The 26,176-nt window shown below is 40.4% G+C and overlaps 1 protein-coding gene across 2 annotated transcripts in view; it reads left to right on the top strand.

The window, feature by feature from the left end:
- ZSWIM5 (zinc finger SWIM-type containing 5) overlaps positions 1–26,176 on the top strand; it is a 132,137-nt gene that overhangs the window by 99,540 nt on the left and 6,421 nt on the right. For both annotated transcript variants that reach the window (XM_070941389.1, XM_070941388.1), the window contains 8 exons: positions 2,593–2,741; positions 5,599–5,749; positions 17,759–17,938; positions 19,713–19,889; positions 21,857–22,003; positions 22,485–22,622; positions 23,361–23,621; positions 25,521–25,656. In XM_070941389.1, the coding sequence (XP_070797490.1) occupies positions 2,593–2,741; positions 5,599–5,749; positions 17,759–17,938; positions 19,713–19,889; positions 21,857–22,003; positions 22,485–22,622; positions 23,361–23,621; positions 25,521–25,656 (1,339 nt within the window). The remainder of the gene's footprint in view (positions 1–2,592; positions 2,742–5,598; positions 5,750–17,758; positions 17,939–19,712; positions 19,890–21,856; positions 22,004–22,484; positions 22,623–23,360; positions 23,622–25,520; positions 25,657–26,176) is intronic.

Here is a 26,176-nt window from a genome sequence, read left to right as displayed (position 1 = left end):
CTTGCAGGAGTAAATCTTAACTATTTCCAGGGCTGTAGTTATCTAAAGTGATGCAAAACACCTTAAAGAGTATTAAAGCAAGAGGATTCTAAATGATTAGGAGTCAATAACCTATTAAGTCCAAGTCTAGTCTTACTAACTTCTCCTTGACCTCATCCATAAGTGGAAAAGCATGTAGGCATGTTACCAATAATATACATAAAAGTATATACATGTATAGAACTTAATAGCTTCCAGAAATTACTGCAGCTGTTCCTGGCTAAATAGGATTTCCCCCCTGCCTTCTTAATGTTCTTTCTTACTGATGGATGAAAGGTAAAACATTTTTTCCCCATTTACCAGTTTATCTATGAGATTCTTGTGCCATCCCAAAGATTCAGTACTCAGGAAACAGTTCGTTACCTAAAACCATGTTTGGGATCAGGAATTGAAAAACATTAAATTATTGTTTTAACATTTGAAGGCTTTCTCAAAACTGCTGAATGATAAACTGGCATCTACGTCTACTTATTTTGTGTTTTCTCTTTCTTGAAGTTGGTTTGCACAGTACGTAGTCAGTGAAGCTCTTATTCCAGAATTTCATATAGCAAATATTATTTACTTTAAGATGCTACCCAAGGTAGGATTATGAGACATCAAGCAAAAGGAGGACATTTTAGTACTCCTTTTTGACTTCATGTCCTCCACCCAGCAGGCATGCTTTAAAATCAAATATTGTCCAGCTTTTTGAGTGTCTTGGTTTTTCTTTGGGGCTGGGGGTATTTTTGAACTGTTTTCACAATGGCAGTCATTCAAACCTTTATGTATTGTGACCTTGTAAATTGCTTCTTTCTCTATCTGCCAACAAACTAATACCCTAAATTTACAATATTAAATTTATTTCCTGATTCCAGCAATCGGGTTAAATCCAGCCCCTTCAAATCTATGATCACTGTAACCAGTAGATCATATGACTTGTCATATTTTTCTACGGTGAAATTTGAAAAGCATGTCATCACCAATTCTATATTATTGCTAGCATCTGTTCTTCAAAATAAAGATTTGCTGGAAAATATTGTGATTAGAAAAATCAGTCTTTCTGCTGGTGGAAAAAATGATTTCATATACATGTCAGCCTAAGTACATTTCTTTGCAATTTCTTTGCTGTAATTTTTGAAATGGATGCCAAGAAAGTTAAACAGTGTGTTTCCCTTTGCAATTGTTCATGTCCTCCTTTGCCTGTTCAGATATCTGGTAACCTTAGCCAAAGGAATCCTTGATAGATAATTCTGTAATAGTAGCAATATTGATTCCTTCACTAATGGAAATAAATCATCCTCAAGCTGTTGAAGATAATATTTATTTCGGCCTTGCCATCACTGGCTTTCATTGCTTTCAGCCTGTTTCATATAATCCTTACTGAGTCATTCTTAAAATAGCCAACACAACTAAGATTAAGTGTGTCTGAAGAATGGTTATCTTCTGTATGGACATCTCCAAACATTTTGTGAAGCCTCTCTGGGTTCAACAATTTAATCTTCCCTGTATATTTTTTTTTCGTGTGCTGTCTTTGAGAAGTTTATGGCTTTAGAGAGATAGTTTCTCTCTTTTGAGGCCCAAGAAAGATAGTCATATATTAATTGTTTAGAGATCAGTACAGAAAGACCAAGTCTAAGTCTTGGTGGGAATCATTTGGATCATCTTAGAATCTAAACTGGACTTTCTTTGCCTGGTAGTTAAATTTATCAGGAGGGCCTCAGTGGGGGAAACCGACCTAGGAGACTTTTCATATTAGATATTAAGGTTTCGACCCAAAGTGATGCATTATAAAGTTTTTAGCAACAAAGAACGGGATAATTCTTACTTTGTTTTAGCTGTTGTGGAGAATACTATCAATGTCAAGCCTGTTATGGCAGAATAGAGCTAAAATTTCTCCCTTGCTTTTCAGATTCTTTTTAAAATAACATTATTTGGGGTAATTCATCATAGGCTGGGACAATTATTTGTTATTTTATTACCTTTATAGTATTTTATTTGGCTCTACTGCTGTGATTATACAAACATAACCCTACATTTTTGTTTCTGCTGTACTGAAAACAAAAGTACTGATTTGAATAAATATTGATTTTTTAAATTAAAGTACTGTGGTATTACACTGTTGTTTTGTCTAAAGAACAGCTTATTTTGTTTTCTTTTGTATATATTTCAGCATGTGGTAGCGGGTGGCTGAACATGTCTGTGCTCGGAAGCTAAGTAAGTTAGAGCCTGCCTAACTTAGATAGGAGGCTACCAAAGAGGACCAAAGATAATTTGGGAATTTAAGGGACATCCTGGAAAATGAAATGGCAAACCAGTTCTGTGTTGCATGGATGTGTAAAGTCATCACCAGGAATTGTTCTCCACTTATGGAGACCTTGCAGCAGAGTTTCTTAACTTTAGCCACTTTGAGATGAACCTGACTAGGGAATTCTGGGAGTTGAAGTGCACTCATCTTGAAGTGGCTAAGGTTGAGAAACCTTGCTTTCCTATATGATAGGGTTAGGATAATAGGCAATTTCACTTTTTAAAGCCTTGGAGAAGGTTTCGTTTAACAGCTGAGTTTTCTTGCCTTAGGTGCTCCAGACCCTACTGCAGGAGCCAGTATTGATGATGAAAATTGCTGGCATTTGGATGAGGAACAGGTTCGAGAGCAGGTGAAGCTGTTCCTCTCCCAAGGAGGGTACTATGGCTCTGGAAAGCAACTCAATTCCATGTTTGCTAAGGTGAGACATAGGTTCCCTTTTCTATCACATTTGCAAAACTTTTTACCCTGGAAATTTTATAATATTCTTTCAATTTGCTGTTCTTTTCTCTCAAATCCTCAACATTTAGGATTATATCATTCAGTCTTTTCCAAAGATGGACTGGAACTGGCATGTTAAACTGCATTGGTGCAATGGCCACTAGGAATCAAAATGAATATTACATGTTACTCTCAATTAGTGTTGAGAGTAGTGTTAGTTATGCAAATTTTGTTTGGATGGACATTTTTGGTGCTTTCTGATGATTAACTTCATTCAAGGGAGATTTATCAATCAAACCTTTGTAGTAAAGATTTTGGTTTTAATAAAGGATTGTAACATAGAAAAGTAATAGTGGAAAAAGTGGAACATATAACCTTGATTTTTGTCCATTGCCGGATTTTGGCATATACACGTATGCAAACATGATACTGTTTATAATAAGTAAAAATGCTACCATATACAAAGCCATCTGAACAAGCAAGACTTGCTTATGATTCAATAGCAGCAGTGGGTTGTTTTTTTAAAAATGATTCTCCAGAAGAATCCTGTTGCCAACTTTGAAACAACTACGGCCAAGGCCATATTTATGTTTGCTTTGTTTCTTAGTTGCCACTCTTGGGGGGAGGAGGGGTTAGAAGGAACTGGAATGTGATGCCTGAGTCCACTAGACAAAACATCCACCAGACACTGTGTGGGAACCAAGGTCATGGCAATGAACATCTGCTGAGACCGAGGGGAAAGATCCTGCTGGTCTGATTGTTTAACGATACCCAAGACACCTGAGGGGGGTGGGAAGTTTTTATTCTTTTTATTACTCTGAAGCATGAGAATTAGCCAGAGTTAGCTTCAACTTTCTAAGTGCCGATACGATGTACTCAATAAAAGATCTTTCACACCTGAATGGAGCTTCTGAGTCCTGATTACATTTGGGTTCATCGCTTGGAACCATAACACCTGTAAGGTGAGTTAGGCTAAAAGAAAGTGACTGTAGCTGTGGTTTTAAAAGCTATTACTGAAGGTTTTTTTAGAAGTATGTACTACCTTTACTTGGAATTCAATGCTCTCAGTTTTTATTCTAAATCAACAGAATTTGAACGATATAGCAGATTGTTCTGTCACAGGACTATCATGAAAAAGGGAATACCTGTAATCCTTCTTATAAATACATATAAATTCCAATATGAACCGTATGAATGAACAGAAGAGCAGTATGTAGACAGTGTATAAGAGCGTTGAAGGCATATGTTCAAAGTATAATCATTCAGATCAACAAGCTACTGTATATAAAGATATTAATCTATGTATGCTTCTAAGAAAAAAATTAGAAAGTACATGACCTGAGACTAATCCATAAGGATTGTCTAGTTTTTCATAGCCAAATGCAGTCAAGATGGCCAAAATATTAATGGCATACAAAAGTTGTTTGTTTGTTTGTTTATTTTTTAAAAAAGGACATACTTGTATGTATGCATAATTGCAAGATTTATTTTTAAAATTGTTCTGAATGTATTGTTGCAATTTTATGTCAGTCAGTCATAGATAAATGGAAAGATAGTTAATCATATTTAAGGCAATCTATATAATTAAGGATATAAGCAGTCCTTTCCGGTTCAAACCCATTGCCATGTAGTCTAGCAGTCTAGTCTCACTTTGGACAACTAACTATACAAGGAAGTTCACTAGCCTCCCTGCAAATAGCCTTATAGGAGTTACATTGTCATCAGGACTAATAGCCACTGACCCCCGTAACTTATTTTATAAATGTTTATACTTCATATAAAGCAAAGAATATTGTTGGTGTATACTTTGATCCTTATTCTAAAATGTTCCACCTGAGCATTACACATTTTGAGAAAATATTATTCTAGAACCTAGAGAAATTCTAGTTAGATCAAGTGATATGTTCCCTTGCAGAATCTAGCATGTAAGAAATGCAAATTGGAATTCTGTAAGCAATTGTATCTCTTGAGCTGGATATGCCTTCCTATATTTGAAAATGTCCAGGTATGGTGATTCCCCACTTTACTTCAAAAATCTATTCTATAAGGTCTTAGATATCATTTAAGCCAAACCTTTCTCTTTCAGATAGGGTTTGCATCAGATTACAAGATTAAACATTTTACTTTGAATTGTTCAGATTTTCAAGAACCCATCATTGTGAGGGATTCAAAGTCTGAAGTGAAATATCTACCAGTATTTCCTCAGCCATGGGGCATTTTCCCCAAAATTATAGAACAGTAAAGGGAGACAAGCTGATTATCAAGAATCCTCATAATCTAAACCCACATTCCAAGGTATTTTTTGAGGAGGGAGTTTGGAAGTTCAGTAATCCACAAAGCATTTGGATTTGATCATTCTTGGAAATGAGAATCGTAAATTTGAGTATATCTGGCTCAGCCTCTACTGGCTGGAGAATATAAAAATCACCATCTGGCTTATCATATTCTTTATTAATGATTTTGTATGCCTCTTATTCTCAGGGAAAAATGCTTTCTTTGGCTTGTCTGAATAACTTGATATTTGTTCAGCAAGCTTTACTCCTTAGAGACATTTTCACAACCATGTAGGCAGCTTGATGATGGCAAGCTTTTTATCATCTTATAAGAAGTATATAATCTCCTCCTGCCACCCCCCCCAAAAAAATCTGGTATCTCCATTTCTGTCAATTGTAACCAGGATCAGTCAGGATAATCGGAGTTGTAATTTAGCTCCAAATGTATGATGGGACACCCTATGGGCAAAATGTGGCAAAGACTATGTAGAAGCTAACTCATGTCACCCTTAAATCCAATCCCTATATGATTGAAAGTCTACATGTCCTCCTCTTTTATCTTAGGTCCGTGAAATGTTGCGCATGAGAGATTCTAATGGAGCTAGGATGCTGACGCTGATAACAGAGCAGTTCATGGCAGATCCACGTCTTGCTCTCTGGAGACAACAAGGAACAGGCATGACTGACAAATGTCGACAACTGTGGGATGAGTTGGGTAAGTCCAGCAGTTTGTAATGCTTGAGGCTAAAAGGAACTCAGATGGGAAAGGCTGCAAGAAAATGGCAGGTGACTTATGGTGGCAGCTGGAAACCATACAGAGCTGGGAATAGCATTACTATAGGCTATAGGCTACATGAATTAGTATATGTTACAAGTAAATGCCTAACTGTGTATACACCATTGCATAGACTGACCCACTGATCCCTCCTCCCTCACTTAGCCCTTCCCATAACCCCTCCTTACCTTGACTCCACCTCCTCCATATATAAAGGCTGTGCGCAGAAGTCCAGAACCAGTTCCAAATGAGTTTATCTGAATAGAAAGAAATTGAGTAAATAAATACATTGAACTCAAAGCCTATCGTGTCTGTGATTATTGGGCAAGATCCTTGGAAAACTTACTTATCAAAATGGCAGCAGAGGACGGTTATGCCCAATAAACAGAACCAAAATCGGAAATGGAAGGAAGGATGAACACAAGGTCCACCACCAGGCTGATGGCAGAGATGGAGGAACTGGACCAGACAAACAGAAGCGTGAGGCCAAAAGAAAGTGCAGCCAGGCACGCCAGAGACAGATCACCCGAGAGAGATGAACTGAAGGACACCATACAGAAAATGATAGAAGCCTCCATAAGCAAGGATGAACTCATCGCGAAGCTCCGGGACCTTCTAGATGACCAGGGAGCAGCGATGAGCCCCCAGGAGCAAGACCACGAGGCTGCCAGACCGGTAAGACAGAGATACCCCCTGGCAGAGGCCCAAGAGCCAAACGGTTCCATTTTCGTGCCATGCTCCGGGCAGCCATCTTGGGATGGCCACCGACCAATAGGGAGCCAGGATTCAAATCCAATGGCGGGAAATGAAAGAAACCCCAGAACAAATGGGGGAACAGCCAAAGGCACCCCAGAAGGGACACACCAAGGCATCTGGAGCTCGCCTCCCGAGCTCGAAGCCAGAAAGACACCCGAGGCCCCAGCAGCCACAATAGGCCCTGCACGCAACCCCTTCACGCCAGCCATGCACCCCAGAGACACCGCCGCGAACCGAGGGGGCTACGGGGGGGCCATCGATGATAGCACACACCCCCAGATACTCCACACGATGACCAACCCCCACGAAGACAACTGCAGGGCACCAACCATGCTTGAATCATGCAGATGGCAGGACTCGAACCCAGCACCCGCAGCACCAAGCATAAGAGGCCCGAGGGGAAGAGGCCACACCTGCTACTCAACCCCCATGTGGCCTCCGCCCGGCCTACTCACGTGCCCAGGGACCAGCAATCAAGGATCGGGGCCCACTGCAGCCGCCACGCCCCAGAACCCCAGAAGTCCTCGACTTACGACCGCCTCGCCTCCTTGCCTCTCTCCAGCCCCCTGCATGGATCCGGACGCCCAGCGATGGATGCCTGCCTCCAGAGATGAAGCCGGACACCCCTGGAGTGAGATGGGACCCCCAACTGGAGGCCTAGGCCGAGGCCTAAGAGCAGCAACAGCTAGCTACTCCCCCATCGGCTACAGTAGCGAAATGGGCCTCGCACGTGCTCAGTCGGCTCCAGCAAGAAGAGAAGGAGGGAACATAAATCCAAGTCTGTGCAGAGCTGCAAACTGCATACCCAAGCCATATTGTGAGTTCCCTCACCTGAGACACCATGGGCAGCAACAGACTGTGAGTAATTCATCACACAACTCAGGGAATTTACCAGCTAACTTTCCCACTCTTAAATTAGACGGATCGAACCTCATGCAGTGGAATCACCAACTCCAGGTTTTATTTTTAAAAGAGGATCTATTGTTTTTAGTTGATGACCCCCCCACAAAACCTTGGACTTTAGAAACAGATTGCTTGCATCACAGGGCTTACTATTTAATTATAGCAAGTATCCCACCAGGTGTATACCCCAGCCTAAGCCATTATCTGACTGTGTCTGAGATACAGCAGAGAATATTTAATCTGTTCTATAGTAAAAGCGCTGCCACCACAGCAAGGATATCCAGGGAATTCCACTCTGCCAGGCATAAAGCGGGGACTCCCATGGGTGAACATATACTGAACCTGAATGCCACAAGGACTGAACTGATACAAAGGGGGGAGGATATATCCGAAGAGAGCATGAAGAGCATAGTCATCAACTCCCTGGACTCCAGCTGGGACAATTTTATAATGCAGCTGGATAGCATAGGCTTAGGCCACCTCACACTCGAGTCACTGACAAATAGGATAATAGCAGAAGATAGCTTAAGGAGGGACCGCTCCATCAGCCGCAGGGACAGCAGGCCAACTAAGAAAGTTGAGTTCCAAACTAGGAACCTAGACTACCCAGAATGCTTCACTTGTGGCTCAAAGAATCACTACAAACGGGATTGCCCAAGAAACTCAAGGGGAAGGGACCACACCTACCAAAGGGAAAGGGAAGGCAGGAAGCCAGGGCTCCCCGATAGATCCCCATCAGACAACAGATACAGGCGCAGAGACTCCCCCGACCCAAGGAACAGAAGGGGAAGTAGGGACAGCTCTAGGGAGAGCCGACCAGGGTCCATGTATGGGATCGGGGAGAACACACACACACACTCACAAACCAGAGAAGGAGAAACATGGCTCATCGACTCGGGAGCCACCAACCACACAACTCATGACATAAAGATACTGACCTCATTCACAAAGGAAAACTACCACATTAAGGTGGCCAATCAAAACAAGGTCCTAGTGACAGGGAGAGGAAACACGTTCATAAGCGGAATAGGCAAAGTAGAGGGGGTATTACTCATACCCGAAATACCCCACAACATTTTAGCACCGCTTAAACTGAGCAAGGACATGGGCATAGAGACCACCTTCAAAGAGGGAGAAGCCTACCTGACCAGAGACAGGGAAAGCATCGGCAAAATAGTCATTAATGGAGGGCTAACATACCTCCACCCTAAAAAGAATAACCAGACCCAAGTTATCGCCCAACTAGAAAACACTGAGAATAAAGTCAACACACATGTTGAGGCAGAGGGGGGCAGGGAAGACGACCCCACCGAAGGCAACACGACACACAGAGGGAAATTGCTAATAGGCAAACCCATTCACGATGACTGCGCCCATTTGCTACACAGAAAATTGGGCCATGCCAGCTTCCCAGTCATCCAAAAAATGACAGAATGTACCAGTGATTTGAAAATAAAAAACTGCAAAAACTACTTAGAGTGTTCTATATGTAAATCATCTAAATTAAAAACCAAACCCAGACCTAGAAAAGCCACCCGTACTACCAATTCTATCTTCCACCTGGTACATATGGACATTGTGGGCCCCATGAAGCCCTCTATAAAATACAAAAGGAGATATTTTCTGACAATAGTAGACGACTACAGCCGCTATGGCTTTGTGTATACCATTAATCATAAAGACGAGGTATTCCAAAAATTTAAAGAGTTTTATAAGAGAGTGGAAACGCAACACAACACAAAGATAAGGCAAATAATGACAGATAGGGGGTCTGAGTTCTTATCGAGGGAATTCTCGAACTGGTCAAAGATGCACGGGATAATACACTACAAGACTTCTCCTTTTTCCGCGTTCCAAAATGGAGTCGCAGAGAAGAGGAATGGAGTCCTACAAACAATGATGAGATGCGCCCTAGAGGATGCGGGGTTAGGACAGCCATTCTGGGCGGAAGCTATCAACTACTCAAATTATACGCTGAACAGACTCTGGTCTAGCGTAATAGGGAAAACACCTTATGAGGTGATGTACGACCGAAAACCAAAGATTGCGCACCTGCACATATTTGGAGTCACGGCGGATGTGCACATCCCCAGGCAACTGAGGCGAAAAGGAGACAAGGTCTCCAGGAGATTAAGGTTCATGGGGTATGAACCAGGCACAAAAGGCTATAGATTCATTGACAGGGACAATAGGTTCATCGTATCCAGAACAGCGGTGTTCCACGAGAACGCCAACTGGTCTAAGATACACCTCAACGAGACACTCATCAGACAGGAAGACACAAACGAATCAAGGGACGAAAGCAAACCCATCACATTAGAAGCAAATACACAAGACAGACAAAGACCAAGACACCATGAGGTAGCCACCAAGGGGTGGAAGGAAGACCACCCCATCATCAAGGTAGACACGGTCACAGAGAAGGAGGCCAAATACATGCACGACACCGACACAAGACCCATAAGACCTATCAGACCCAACAGAAACAAAATGCCCAAGAGGTTTAAAGATTATGTCATGTCCATTCACCCAAATAGAACAACACCCAACTCATACGAAGAAATCATTAGTCTGCCGCAGGTAGAGAGAGATAAGTGGGAGCAAGCTATGGAAAGGGAGATGGCTAGCCTGCGCGAACTGAACGTGTACACCCCCTCTAAGGTCCCAGCCGATAAGACACTCATAGGCACGAAGTGGGTTTTCAAAATCAAGGAACTCGAAGACAACAAAGCCCTCTACAAGGCTAGACTCGTAGCTCAGGGGTTCGCCCAAAGGTATCCAGACGACTACACGGATACCTACTCACCCACAGTTAGGGCAGAAAGTGTCAAAAGCGCCCTAGTAGTTGCATCTATCTTAGGCCTAGAAGTCTACCAATTTGACGTTCAAACCGCATACCTCCATGCGAAGTTAGACAAAGAAATATATGTCAGGGCACCCCCAGGGAAAGGCGCGAAAGAGGGAGTCACTTGGCTACTAAACAAAAGTTTGTACGGTTTAAGACAGTCCGGGAAAAGATGGTATGAATGCCTAGCCAAAACACTCAGGGACATGGGTTTTACCGCCACATCAGCAGACCTCTGCCTCTTCGCCAAGAGGGAGGGCACTTCGATCGAATACGCACTCGTTTACGTAGACGACATCCTGTACATGGGGCAGCACAAGCAAAATTGCGATAAATTCGCCAGAGAACTGGGGAAACAATTCACACTCAAGACCCTAGGGAAAGTCAATAAGTATCTAGGAGTACAAATCGAGAAAACAGAGAACGGGTTCAAGGTTTCTCAAAGGGAGAAAATATTAGAACTTGTACATAGATGCAACATGAGGGACGCTAAACCATGTGAAACCCCCATGCAAACAGACTTCTTGAAACATATGCACGAAGAGGGGGAGTCATTTAAGGACAACACCTTGTATAGATCTGTCATTGGATCCCTCCTGTATATTGCCAATTGGACAAGGCCCGATATCAGCTTAGCTGTTAATTTATTATCCAGACATGTCAGTGAACCCAAGGTATACCACTGGGAAGGAGTGAAGCGAGTAATCAGGTACCTGAAACATAGCATAGACGCGTACCTATGCCTGGAACCATCCAAATCCAAAAAACCGGCGCTGACCTGCTATGCGGATGCTGACTGGGCAGGTGATACCAAGAGCAGGAAAAGCACATCAGGTTACGTGTTCCTCATCAATAACTGCCCGGTACACTGGTATACTGGCAAACAGAACCTGGTTGCCACATCCACGGCAGAAGCAGAGTACATCTGCCTATCAAAGGCAGCTAACAATTTAGTGTGGTTCGATGACCTGCTCTCTGAAATATGGACTGAACCGGCTTATCCTATAACTATCCACGAGGACAATAAAGCAGCCATAGACATCTCCAACGCAGAAGCAGTGGGTCAGAGGTCCAGACATATCGACATCAAGCATAAGCATGTCAGGCAATTATCAAATGTAGGTTTTATTAGGGCCGTACATTGTGAAACCTCTGAGCAAGTCGCGGACATTCTAACGAAACCATTACCAAACAAGCAACACACATATCTCACATTAAAACTAGGGGTGACCATGCCGGGTACGAATCAACCCCGAATGTTAGGCATTTAGAGGGGGATTTGTTACAAGTAAATGCCTAACTGTGTATACACCATTGCATAGACTGACCCACTGATCCCTCCTCCCTCACTTAGCCCTTCCCATAACCCCTCCTTACCTTGACTCCACCTCCTCCATATATAAAGGCTGTGCGCAGAAGTCCAGAACCAGTTCCAAATGAGTTTATCTGAATAGAAAGAAATTGAGTAAATAAATACATTGAACTCAAAGCCTATCGTGTCTGTGATTATTGGGCAAGATCCTTGGAAAACTTACTTATCAGTATATGAGTTTGTGTTTATGTGTGTGAGGGAGGGAGGGAGGGAGGGAGGGAAAGAGAATGGTTCAAAGTCAATTTTAAAATTAGCCTTTCTCCTCAAAAATAGGAAATAAAGTTAACCATAAGATCTTTCCCACTATCTGCTAATTGATTCTTTCTAATGGAGATACCAGGGAAATTTTGTATACAGAAAGTATGTTCTATAAGCGATCTATAATTTCTCCTAAAAGTATTATTCCTCTTTTCCCAGGGCATATGCTTGCACTGGAATTTAAAGTCAAATATGAAAAAAAAAGTTTTTATTTCATCAACTTCATAAAAATAGATTACTATCCAGAATTTGCCTGAATCTCTGGGTTTTGTGCAGTCATGGTAATTTGAGTAGAGACTGCTAGGGAAATAATATATTTGACCTTAGCTTGTGACTTAGCATTGAGAATCAATATCTAGGATGTCAGTTGATATTGGATGCATATAGACATTTTGCAAAACAGTGGGACATCATTGAAAGGTTGCAGTAGCCCTTGGCATGGATGTGAGATCTTCAAAGTTTTCATCTCCATTCTTGAATAATCACAATGCATAATTACATCTGAAAGTTAAAATGAGATTAAATTTAATTAGATTCATGAAATGGAGCCTAAATCTTGCGAGGACTATTGCTTGCCATCTTGACTAGTCACCAGTAATAACTTCTGGCAGTTCTGAATATTCCAACAAACTTTTTGATCCTGCCCATTGATCTTACTGAAAGAGTTAAAATTGGTGAGGCAGAGGCCCCCCGATTCTCACACTGGCTGCCACCATGGGAGAGTGTGACAACAACTTCAAAGTGGCAGGTGCAACCAACGATCAAAGTCCTGCCCTTTTTAAATGAGTGTTCAATGTGTGTTCAACACATTTAAAATGTGGGAAGGTTGCAATTGACCAGTCATGCTTTTATTATAGTATAGATGACTCCCTCTGCATATGCTCCTATTAATACCAGAAGTAGCAGCTTGGTAAACAAGGGGGTAGATGGCAGAATGCTTCAACTGCAGCCAAAAATCCATAGCCTAAAAAAGAAGAAAGGAACCCAGGATTTGAACCTTGGCACTGATACACATAGAAACACACAGGGCAAGATTCCTCTGTGTTGGCAGATTTTTTTTTTTTTTTTTTTTTGTATGTATGGCTTCCTAATCCAGTAAAACTGCTTATCTAAATCTTATGTCTGATTGGAAATACAGAACTAAGAAAGAGTTTTTTATCACTATATTTAGCAAACTGTCCCGTCATTTACCTGTGGCTTTATTTTTATTTCTCTTTCTCTGTGTACAGCTTTTGTAACCAGATGTTCCCTTAGTAAAACCATTGCTTTAATTATTCTGATCTTTATTGCCACATTCTTCATGATTTTGTTTAGGTTTTTCATTCCTTCCTCCTTAGTATTAACATCCTCTTTGTTTCTCCAGCACATAGTTTCACAATTTGTGAGCTTGGTAAAACAAAATTACCTAACTTTGCCTCACCATCAATTGTACATTCAAAACTATCTCAATAGTTCATGCTCAAATAGAAAGTCTCAGAATTATGACCTGATTTGTAATTTAAATAAAGAGGGCAGGGGTTGAAAAAGTAAAGTTTTTATTTCTGATCAAATCAAATCAAGGCATTGAAAATTCTAGATAAATGTTCTTACATGATTCTCTCAGCTGAAACATAAGAGGAAAGCTGGTATTACCATCACTGAGAAACTTTGAAGCTTTAATCCCATTGCAGTGATATTAAAGATTAGATCCTAATTGAGTTGAAAACAGTTGGATTATAGCTCGACCTTAATCTTTGAGCAGTTTAACCTTTATTTTGTTTACAGCTGGAGACCAGAATGGGGAAGAACACAAAATGTGAGAAAAATTGGCTTGTTTCAGGTGAAACATCAAATGAAAGGAGCCTAAAGTTTATATGCTTCAGTTATTTTTCTGTTGGCCCTTTTGCTAGAATCTGGCAAACTGTGGTTTGTGGAAACCAGTTGGGAAGACGAAGAGTGCATCAGCTGGAGGCTTGATCTTGTAATTCTTTGGCATTCCATCTGAATTGAGTAATTGTATTTTTAATTGAGTTGTTGCTAGAGTTACTATTGTTCTTCCTCCTGATGGAGAGTAGTTTCTCCTTACAGAAGAGGAGTTAAAGATACATATTCACACTGGAGTAGTATTGTCCAGAATATTTGTGTGTAGTTCTACTCATACATGCAGGATCAGTGAAGTTTAAGAACTGTGCTCCTATTCTATACCCAAACAATATTATCTCTGCTATTAACCTTACTATTTTTGTGGTTCTCCAATGAAAAAATTAAGATTGTGTCCTTTACTCATTTATAACCTGGTTTTTCAAAAAATACAAGGTTACCCAGTTATTTTAACTATATGCATACCAGTAGTGATTGAGATTTTGAATGATTGAAAAATATGCCAATTGGGTATTTTATGGGAGTCTACACATTTAACTGGGAAAATAACTTTAAAAAATACATAGGAATTTAATATGGAACAAGAGGAGAGGTAAGGATTCATCTAGCTTTGTTCATAAAGGATAATAATTATAGATAAATGTTAACATTGATTCCTGTAAAGGTAGTCCTCATCTTACAACCGTAGAATTCAGTTGTAAGTCATTATGGTTGCAAATGACCATAATGATGAAATAATTTTTTAGTCTTTTTCACTATGGTGATTAAGCAAAGGCAGCGGTGATTAAGTGAACCTATTTTTTGAAAGAGCATTTAAAAAAAGTTGCCAGAAATGGCAAATAACATTGCAAATTGAAGTCATGTGATTGTGGAATGCCGCAAGAGGTCATAAAGCTGACCCACTCAACATATGTGGTCATGTGACCAGTGTGTATGTGGGAGGGAGGCACAACTATTTACAATGGCTGGGTATAGTTTCCTGGCCATAAAGCACCCATTCCATGGCCATTGTAACTTTCAGAGATGATAAAATGATTGATTGCAAGTTGTAGACTACCTGTGCAAACATAAGCATGCATATTTGAAGGTAGATCTGGATAAAATGGGAATGCTATAGATCAGTTAGGCCATCTGGGAAACATACTACAGCATTAGTAAGCAAAAACCAAAATATCTCAAATATATTGCTTTGATGCCTTTATACAACAAAACAGAAATACTCATTTATGATCCCATAAACATGTTGTGCAAAAAGGCTCCGTTTTCATTAGAATTTCAGAAAATATCAATATATGCCCAACAGATGTCTAGTGAACCCTGATCTGTGTTTTATATTATCCTTATGTTGACATATTGTTTCCCCTGACAGTAACTGGGACCATATTTCAGAAGAGCATGCAAGGAGAACAGGGCAATTAAATTATTTCCCATCCCCTGCCATTCATTCCCAGCAGTCTGAGGTTGAGATCAGTTGTTTTGTATAAAGCCAGAAAAAAGAGTTTAAAAACCTGCCACCCAGGAGTCAGATCTATGTATTACTCTATGCTGAGCATTGTGGGTCTTTATCGAAAGAACTGATTCTTTAAACTGCCAGCTTTGGAAAAGAAGCCCTTCATCTGCCAGCTAGGAAACTTCAAAAAAGCCAGATCTGTAAAACTGCTTTTTTCCTGTTCAGTATGAGGAGAGAAACTTTTAGAAGCTCAAGGATGGCTGCCCTGCATTTATGGCTAGGCTCAAAGAGAAAATCCCCAAACCATCCCAGTTCCATAATGAAGGGGATAGTCTGAGAAATATGAGGGAATCTGAGATGCTTAGTAGCAGGGGAGGCTGGGAGTAGCTATTTACAGATTCAGGGGGGCCCTTCTACTCTGCCACTGGTTCCCTAAGCACTCAAAAGCAATTTTTTTTTAAAAAAAGGTCCATACTTCTAACAAGGAATGCAAAAAATAAAAATAAAAATAAATCATTATCTTGCCTCCAGTTGATACAGGAGCTGGAAGAGCAAAATGTTTCTTACTTGCTTCTCTATCAAAATGGAAATAAATGGTTTGCTCTGCTCTCCACCTCCATCCACATCCTTATGTCATGCTGTATGCAGTTTTCTGACTGTGTCCAAAAAACCTCCCTGAGCAATTCCTAGAAGGGGAGCTGCCAAGCCACAATGTTTTTTGAAACTTCTGTTGAGGGCTGAAACCCTGGGGGAGGCAGGAGTTTCTGTAAATGGGAAAGAGACTCTCCACACCTCTATGGAGTCACAGTTTTTCCTAGGAGCAACTAATTTATTGCCGTTTTTAAACATACCATAGCTGAACCAGAAACAAATCTTCTTGGCTGTCAAATACAACTGGTGCCATGGGATCATAGATTTCTAAGCGATGGTTTCAAATGGAGCATCTTATATGAAGATGTCCTTAGAAGTATATGGAAAGACGGAAAGGGAAATATATAGAAAGATACAGATATAGAAAGATTAAATAATAAAAAGACTGACCATTAAGTCCAATTTATTTGTTTATTTTGATTTAAAGCCCCTCAAATAACCTGGCCCTGCACTATGATCTGGTGTTGCTTACTCCATTTTAAAGATAACATTTGCACAATTTTGTCACAGATACCAAGTACAACAAATTTATAGACTCCCGTTAAAGCACGTAATTGGTGAACATTCATCTCAGTGAATCGCAAAGCATAAAGGCCAATAATCCCTGGCTTTGAATGAAATTGGTTCAGGTTTAGGAGGAGCCCCAGCCAATTCCAGATCTAAGAGGTGTGAAACCTGCTTAAAGTGCGCATCCTGAGAGTTTAATTTGCCTGGTATAGAAAACCTTTTCTTAGAGCTGCTTGTACAAGTTTTCCAGTTATACAGAAATCTGCACACTCTGCTATTAGAGTACTTAAACATATATCTGCATTTACTGTATCCTTATGTGTCTTAGGATTTCTGAGAAAAATATTTTAATCAAATGGAGTAATGAATAAAATCTAGAGGAGATGATTGCTCACAGGCAGCGGAAAAGTATTTTAAGAGATAGCTGCAAAGTATGAAGTATGTAATTAAGTACAGCATATAAAAATAGAGGTAGCCACAAATCATGTGATACACATAAAACTCATAATCTCTTTTAAAACTCTAAATAACCATCCAGAGTTAAGTGTGGTTTTTTTGGCTTTATATCTGTATCCCTCATCAGCATCTAATTGACCTCAACTGGCCTGAAAAACCTAAGTGTTGAGCCCGGTTGGGATCGGAGACCATTAGAAAATGCAAGGGTTGAAGGTTAGATTTGAAACTGAAAAAAATCATTGTGGAATAAAACATTTTTTCCATATGGTTGTCAAGAAAACTATATTCATTCCTGGCCACAAAATTATCAGAAGTGAAACTCAATTGAAAGGCAACTGTTCCTTTAGTCTTCGCTTAATTTCAGATTCTTTTGCCAAAAAATACTTAATATGTATTCTTAGATATACAGCATTAACTGACCTGCAGATCTGAACTACAGTACTGGGAGCAGTAATTATACTGTTGCTGCTGATTATGGGGCAAATGCCACTTGCCTACTGCTTTTCTAAAATGGACTAAATGTGCAGTATAGAAATCAGGCTATCATGTGGGGTTTCCAACATTGGGACTTGCTGGCATACATTTAAGCACTCTTTGAAGTACAGTTCAAACAGTCGATATATCCTGGCAGACAGAAATAATCTCGGATGCACATTGCCTCTCCATTTTCAGCTCTGAGGGATACAATTAAGCTGATTTATGGAAGATGTTTTATTGAGTTAGTTAGCTAGTTTCTTTTATAAAATTCTCCCTCTGGGCTCAGTGCAGTTCCCTGAAACAAGATGTAAACATTTCCAAACTCTTCAAAGCAATAAACCTATGGGGGGAACGGGACTCTTGTTGTCTGCTCAAGTAGAAAAATACATTTCAGCACTTGTCTTGCTCTTACAGGGGCCCTATGGGTGTGTGTTGTATTAAATCCCCACTGCACACTAGAAGAAAAGGCATGCTGGCTGCGACAGCTCCGGAAGTGGGGTGATATGGATATTTGTCCATTGGAAGATGGAAACTACAGCAATGAACTTCCCAACATCACTAGTGCACTTACTCAGAGCTCTAGTCACAGGCAAAGTAAGTGTGGCGGAGATAGTTTCACTGTCTATTATGTAACATCTTTCTCTAGTTTCCATAAACAGCTAAAAATAATCTTATGACATCCCAGTTACGGATTAATAGAAATCTAGTTCATGGCATAGGACTGTTCTGCATTTCAGCTGGTAGATCAATGAACAAAAGAATGTTGCCTGAAGGCAAAGAAAAGGGATGTACTACTAAAACTCTTGTGTCTGTTTGATGGTTCGTAACCTTCAATTAGGTGAAATGGTGCATCATGGAGCAACAATTTTTGAATCAACCTACCTCAAATTGGCTAATGTACAGAATTCAGGACCTGTGACTCTTATGGGCAAAATTGGACAAACTTGGCAAAATTGTGGCTGCTTCAATGCTGCTGCGCTGCCATAGTGGCACAATCAGCTGCAATTATGTGATCATCATTTGCAACACTCCTTGCCAGCTTTTTACAAGGAAAGTCATTGGGGAAGTTGGCTGGAAGTTGGGAATCACTGCCCCCTCTCACAGTTTTTTTGCTGGCCAGTGATCATTCTGTTTCTCTGTTTAGGTAAGGGATTATTTTTGAAAGGATGACCCAGTGGGGCACGGGTTGCCTAGTCCTTATTAAAATGTCCCAATTGAAGGAAAATGGTTTTGATTCAGATTGTCAGAGCTCTATAAATCTTGCCTTCTTCCTATCTCCCACCCTCATAATGGGATATTTTAATAGCCTCTCTCTCTCTGTCTCTTCCTCTGTTCCTGATTTTCTCTTTAATTCCCTCCCTGTATTCTTGCTCAGTTATCAGTACCAGGCAGTGGATGGACCCTGCTGTAGGTTGTTGTTTTTGCTATTGTTGTTGTTGTCATATTAACTGGAAATTATCCAGTGTAGAAAAGAATTGGTCAGCTTTATCTGTCTCCTCAATTATTTCCCCGTGCTGTTTTGTGCTGGAAATGCTATAATTTGTATAGTTGGATTTTATAACAATATTTTGTTATAACGATTTTACTAACAATACTCAGCAAAAGCATCATTTGAATGCTTTGCAGTCTCAAATATTCCTGCCCAGCCTTGAACTCGGTGCAAGCTCAATGCATAAAAATTGACTCATATTACTTAATATATATCAGGGGCTAGATTTCACAATCTTCAAGTGCAAAGTTCCCAAATCTTGTTGATATTGGGAGATATATTTTTAACGTAGCACGGCAACAGCGTTCTTGCCCTGACCTTATATTGTAAATGGCAACAAATCCTGCTAATAGATTTCTTACAGTGACAATAGACCTGGAATGTTGTACAAAGATTTTGATATCCTCCAAGTCTGTCTTTTTAATGCCAAAAGGCAGCTTAAAAATTGTGTGAATAGCATAGCGCAGCACAGCGTAGAGTTCCTGTACTAGTGTGTAAAAGAATATAGTGCTTGGTTCAATGTCCTGCTTAGAACTCTTCCTAGCCCTTCTGTCAGGGATTGAGTTGTACTTTCCTTGCCCTATGTTCTGTTTTAACGTATGTGAGCAGTTTGGTGGTAAACAGGTCCATTGTGACCAATTGATTGCCCCAAGCAGGGGAAATAGTTTGGGAAGACCACTCTGTACTTGGATGTTATATCTAATTAGCCTTGATGGATGTGGGACTGCTTTCAATGGCCATCTGCTGGAAGGCTAGTTGGCTTCCTTGTGCAATTGATTGTCCCCTGTGAGAATCTATGCCATGTTGGATGGGGTAGGAGTCTGATCCAGGAGGATGCTGCTTGGGTTTTTATGTTCTTACCTGTTCTTTTCCTCATAGGCTCTTTAACAAGGCCACGGCGCACAGTATTCACTCGTGCCATTGAAGGCTGTGACCTCCACTGGCAGGACAGTCACCTCCAGCGAATAATCAGCAGTGATTTCTACATTTCTCCATCTTACCCCAGGGAGGGTGAGGGCCTTCTTTTCAACTCACAAGGACAACCGTTGTGGCTGGGTAAGCTTCCTGGTTCTGGTTGCTGTGCAGATTTTTTTTAAAAAAGTATATTGTTGAAGAAAAAGCTGTGATCTCTCTAGGACAGAATAATATTCCTGCATTTGTGGGTGCTGTCCCTCTCTAAGGAGACCTACTTCATTTACTTACTTTCCAGAACTTGAGAAGCCTGGCACTTAGTCACTTGTAATACTGAATACTCACAGAGTCTAAGGTAGCCCCTTTTTTCCTAGCTCTATATTGGGATACTGTGTATTGAATTCAGTAATTCAGTATGGAAAGAGTTTGCTGATGTTGTAATTAAATGCAATAGTGCACTGTTAACTAGACCAGAAATTCTACTAATAACAAAATAACAAATTGGTTGAAATTAAATGAAAGGCATTAAAACTGAAATCTGTAGCCAAACACTGAAATTACTAATGATTGTACTGTAACGGGCTTTTCATCTAGATCAATGAAGCTTACCGTGCTAAATTAATCCCATATCATAATATAACAGATCCACTTCTTTACAGCTTCCTTAGGAAAGTAAGACCTATGTAGCACAGAATATAGAAATTCTGGGATATAGAAACTGGTGCATGGGACCTCAGTCAGGTGACAAAAGTTCATAGCCATCTTCCTTCTCCTCCTCAATCCTTATTTGGATAGATCATTTGAATTTGCCAAAGACATAAATGAAATGCATTGTCCAATCTTCTTGCTTCTTTTTCTTGGAGCTCCTCCTGGAGGAAATTGAGAGCATTGAGGATTTGTTTTTGATTTGCCAGCAACATCTGAATGATATAGCTTTAAAAAGGTGTGCATACTGTACTTACAATGAACAAACTCTTTTGAAAGGGACCCAAGCATTTTCTTCGGGAACATTAAAAACATGGAGCAAATCAGCTGAGGATTTGGAGGAAGGCAAGAAAAAGGAATGAAGTTGTCATTAAAAGATCCTGGGATACCTTACAAAAATATTTTCTTCACAGATTGTCCACTCCTGTGACTTTCTGTCTGCATTCCCCATGACAGGGACATTTAGAGAGGAAGAAGTTCTTTGCAGCTTTCCAACCAGTCTGTGTCATCTGTTCCTCTCCAAGTCGTCGTGACTTTGGGGAAGGGGGACGGGATGGATAATAATCAAGAACAGATGAATTTCTATGCCATGCAGTTGTGTTGCCACAGGACACGATGTTCTCTGGTAATAATACTATCGGGAATGGCACAGAATGTACACTTGATACAAAATCACTTCCAGAGAGGTATTCTAGAGGCTGAGCAGAAGTTATAAAAGATAGAAGACTACATCAGGTTTCTATTTCATAAAGAGCTTTGAGTAAAGAGAAGGTTTGAAGGATGGAATTGTAACTGTGGCTCAGTTTGAATGCCAAATGTAGTATTGTAAGACTATGGGACCAGGAGAGGTTCAAAACATACACAGGCAACTTCCTTTTGCAATAAAATTAGAATGTTAGGAGAAAAGGCTATGCTACAATACAATTGTTCCCTCATTTGCCTTCTTTTTCTGAAAGGGGGAATCTTTTAATATAATATACTATAATCAGGAGAAATATTACCTCTGCGTATTTGGGTTATCTTTTGAAAGGAAGGAGTTGAAAAATCTGTTTCATGGATAAACATTATACCATTATGGGTTTTATTTGCTTTTATTAAAAAACACAAGGTTAGGATAGTAGTGATTTGGAAGATATAAGAGCTGAAATATAGTACGTGAGCTGCATATTACACACATTCAGTGCTGCACTATGAAAAAGGCAAAGTGAAAACCAGCAACCATCAAAAGGCCTATTTCTACATGTTAGTCATCATTAAGGGGGAAAAATGCAACGGAACAGAATATATAAATAAAGCTTAGCTTTAAATTCCTAGTGTTCAGTTGATTCTTTGGCATAGACTGCATGTATAATTCATTTGTCTCCAATTGAGGCTTAATGGCCTTCTATCCTTACCTGATGCCACAGAACACGTCCCAACTGCTTGTGCCCGGGTTGATGCCCTACGGTCCCATGGATACCCCAAGGAGGCTCTCCGTCTAACTGTGGCCATAATCAACACGCTGAGACTGCAGCAACAGAGGCAACTGGAGATATACAAGCATCAGAAGAAAGGTTTGAATTAGCTTGTGTTTGTGACTTTGGTACCAATCCAACTTTCTGAATGTTAATTTGGGCTTCTTGATACATTATTTTTATGTTGTTTGGAACATAACAGATCCCTGGGTTGCTACCCTGATTGTTCCAAACAAATTTTAGCTGTAGAGCAATTATTTTTGCAACTGTCTTTTTTAAAAAAATGACTGTCCATTTGAAGTTGCTGTTGCCCATATAAAGGATACTTGCATAAGTGGGTGCTGTTGGACTTAGTTGGCCATTGGTCTTTTTGTAAACACAGAATGCATTGAATTTTTTAAACACAGAATACATGGAATAAAACTGAAGCCAAAACTGGGCACAACCTTGTTGGAACAACCTTGTCACAATGAAGTTTTCAGGGATAGTTTTGAGCATTGTGGTTTGGAAAATGAAGCTAAAGAGGATGCCCTGTGTGGCCTTACTCTGGGATTTTTTCTTGTTTTGTGCTGTCCTCTAGAACTATTGCAAAGAGGAGCAACCACCATCACAAACCTGGAAAGCTGGGTAGGACATCCTCTCAATCCGATTGGCTGCTTATTTCTCACTTTGACAGAAGCATGTCGAATAGAGGATGAAAACAGCCTTGATGTTTCAGGTATGAGAATGAGAACTTCAGATTGCAAACAATGAATTCAAACCAGCTTCTGTTCTTTTTCCCTATGTTCAGTTTGGAGCCATCCACAGATTCCTGTTGTTATTGAATGCCTATTTTTTTGTCTAAAAGCTGTATGTATATGAATAAATGAGAAAAGCCCAGCTCACAATTTTCAATGGAAGAGAAAATTGGAAGAGTCCTGTGAGAGAGGAGATGCAGCTGTCCAATAGCCCTTAGACTTTTGTTAGACTCTTTAGTTCTAGCTGATAATATGACATCTTTGATGTTTTGCTCTTTGGCATCTGCACTTGGCATGGTTGACTTCTCCTGCTAAGCACAGGATATTCCTCAGGAATTGATATCAAATAAAGTTCTTTGTGTGAAAAATCAGTTCCAGAAAATATTCCAGCTACTAGCAAAAGAACTTCGCTCTTTTAATTTGTTCATAGTCCAAAGGTTTGTGTAATGCTCCTTATGATTCCTATGCAGTGTACTTCAGAAGGTGTGGGATGGAATTAATGGAGCTGTGTAGCTCAGCCCAGCTGCACCAGCATAATTGAGCACATGCGGTGCAGCAAAAACAGCCACTGTGTTGCACTGTGAGTGGAAAGTTTGGACCAATAGCATTAATAGAGCCAACCTGATTGTGTACCTTGGAAGGCGTGAGAAGAAATTATAATTATGGTACTATATGGAGTCGGATCCACCTGTCCTCTTAATTCTTTTCTTGGCCATCAGATGCTGGTGAGTCAAAGCCTCCAGTGTATCAGCATGTGCCTGTGGCGAACAATTGCCCTGAGAGTGGGGAATCCTACCTATCTCTGGCTTTGGAAGTGGCACTGATGGGGATGGGGCAGCAACGGGTGATGCCAGAAGGCCTTTATGCGCAAGATAAAGTGTGGCGTAATGAGGAACAGATTATTGCCTGCCTGCAAGAGCTGGAGCTTGATGCTGTATTGGTGCAGACCCTACGCAAGCAGTGCATTCTGCTTCTGGAAGGTGAGAGAACTGAGATGCTGCTGCCAGTCACTCATGAGAGACAAAAATGTGTCCACAATCCAGGAAAAAAATTTTAGATTCTAGTAAATTCCATATCGGAAACCCGGTCAGTGTCCCTTGGTCACAATAGCATATGCCAATGAGATAATGGTATCAAAATACTTTTGAATAGAAAAAATTGATAGTGATATGTATTGGAAAAGAGGTTGGGAATAGGATTCCCAGGAATCCTATTTATCAGGATTAGATAAAACAGATTACATAGTATTAAAGATTTTAGGAAGAGAATTGAGTTAGTAAAAGAGGAGGAGACTAGAAATCTTTTTCTGATTAACCAGTTTTATTGAGAGATACAAACTTTTATTAGTTGTAACTGACTTCGTTAGATGCACAGAGTGGCTAGATTTTTGTAGGTAGAATTGGAGTGAGGGGAACAGGGTGGAGGGCAGGACCCGGTGGTGATGCAGGTTCTATGTGAAACAGATTGAAAAACCTTATTAATTAGCAACAGTTACGTATTACAAAACCATTGTGTTTGATGAGACGTTCTGAGATTCCCTTTGCTTGATGGTGCTGTTAAAAGTCCAGGTTTGCCAAAACAGCCCTTTTGCGATCTGCAGTGATATACCCTGGCGAGTTGCAATGTTCCGATATTACTTTGTCCTTGTTTTGAGTCTTGATATTAAATTTGTGTCCATGAATTCTTTTGCACAAAGTTTGTCCCATTTGTCCTATATAGTAGCATTCAGAAGGGCATTGCTGGCAGATGATGGTACACATGGCATATCACACGGGAGGAAAAGCATATGAAAGGCCTCTAATCTTTTGTGTCTGCCTGTTGGTCCTGTGACAGGGCTGTTGGCATAGACGTGAGGGCAAAGTAGACCTCTGGGATTGTTGCAGGAGCCGGTTCCCGTGTTATCTCTTGTTGAATGTGAGAATCTGATTCAGGTTGAGTGGTTGTCTGCATGCAGGTATAGGCCTGGCACTCAGTGCTTGAGAAAATTCAGTATCATTGCTCAGAATAAGCTGTAGATTATTAATAACACATCTGAGTGGTTTGGGCTGTGAGCTGTAGGTGACAACCAATTGTGTTCTATTGTTCTATTTCTGTGGTCTGTCTTCTAATATGTCCTCCCTGGGAATCGATCTGGCTCTATTGATTTGTCTATTGATCTTGTTCAATGAGTAGTTTAGATCCTGTGTCCTGGATTTCTGAGCATTAGTACTACACTAATATTTTCTTTAATGTGAACTTTTTATGTATACGTTTCCTCATTCCCTGCTTATTTGCTTTTTCCTTTACTGAAACAGGAGCCCTTTGCAGTGGTTACTGTAGCTTCTTGTCTAGAAGGCTCTGGCAGTTGAATTTAGAAGACAATCCATGTCAATGCTTGTGCTGCTTTAAAATATGCTGCTTCTCCCTCCCCATTCCACTGTGGGCTCTAAAGCCTGTGTATTCATGTGTCTGCAGTTTCCTTTGAAAAGTAGAGGGAATTAATGGATAACTTGGTCATTGCGATAGGGAATGGAAGGAGAAGAAGAAGACAAGCTGTGCCTTTCTAACCACAACGTCTGAGTTGAAAATATCAGAAAGATGAATAGGAGGATCTGGTTTTCAGTTTGATGGCAAGAAGAGGAATATCTCCAAACCATTTGTGTCATAAAATTAGAGACCCCGGTTCAAGTCGAAGCTTAGTTGTGGTAGTTCACTGGTTGACTTTGGACCAATCACATACTCTGAGCCCAATCTACCTCATAGGATTGTTGTGGGACAGTTGGAGGAGGGAGTACTATGTGTGCCATTTTGAGCTCTTGATGAAAAGATAAGACATAAACCTGCTAAATAAATAAAGTTGGTTGAAGGAGAGACACTGATGTGCTTCTGCTCTTGCCTAGGTGGTCCCTTTAGCGGCCTTGGTGAAGTCATCCACCGGGAAAGTGTACCTATGCACACTTTTGCGAAGTACCTCTTTTCTGCCTTACTGCCCCATGATGCTGACCTAGCCTACAAGCTGGCATTGCGGTCCATGAGGTTGGTACCCTTCTTCCCCCCCCCCCACCTTTGTTAAGAAAATCAAGTGAAAGCAACAGTGGGATTTGGTTAACAATGGCAACAGAGACTGCTGAGATTGCTGTCGTTAAGCGATACGGTCACATGATATCATGCTTTATGACATTGTTTGGCAATGGAAATGCCATTCCCAATTATCATCATAACTTGAGGACTATCTATATAAACATGTAAATGAGTGGCTCTAAAGTGCATAAGATAGCCAGCAAGAAAGTACACATGCATTCCCTTCACTAAGCAGAACTAGATAACTGCAGTGCAAATCAGGTTTTGCTCGGACATAAACTATAAGAAATGTATATGTTTAAAGTTTTATTTTTCTCTACAAGTATTTAAATCCCTTCTTAGTTTTCTAGTGACCTTTCCAATTTCTTCAAGACTAATTTGTAACCATATGCTGCAGAAAGCCTTTGAAAGGTTTACCACATCATTCTCCCCCAGCATGCCACAAGAAGACAATACAGAGAGGATTTAATATGAT

The sequence above is a fragment of the Pituophis catenifer genome, unplaced genomic scaffold (assembly GCF_029215685.1).
Source record: "Pituophis catenifer annectens isolate HBS135680 unplaced genomic scaffold, rPitCat1.0.hap2 SCAF_3, whole genome shotgun sequence".
In the NCBI taxonomy this organism is placed as follows: domain Eukaryota; kingdom Metazoa; phylum Chordata; class Lepidosauria; order Squamata; family Colubridae; genus Pituophis; species Pituophis catenifer.
Note: the sequence above shows the minus strand (reverse complement) of the source record. Positions and strands in the feature narration are given on the sequence as shown.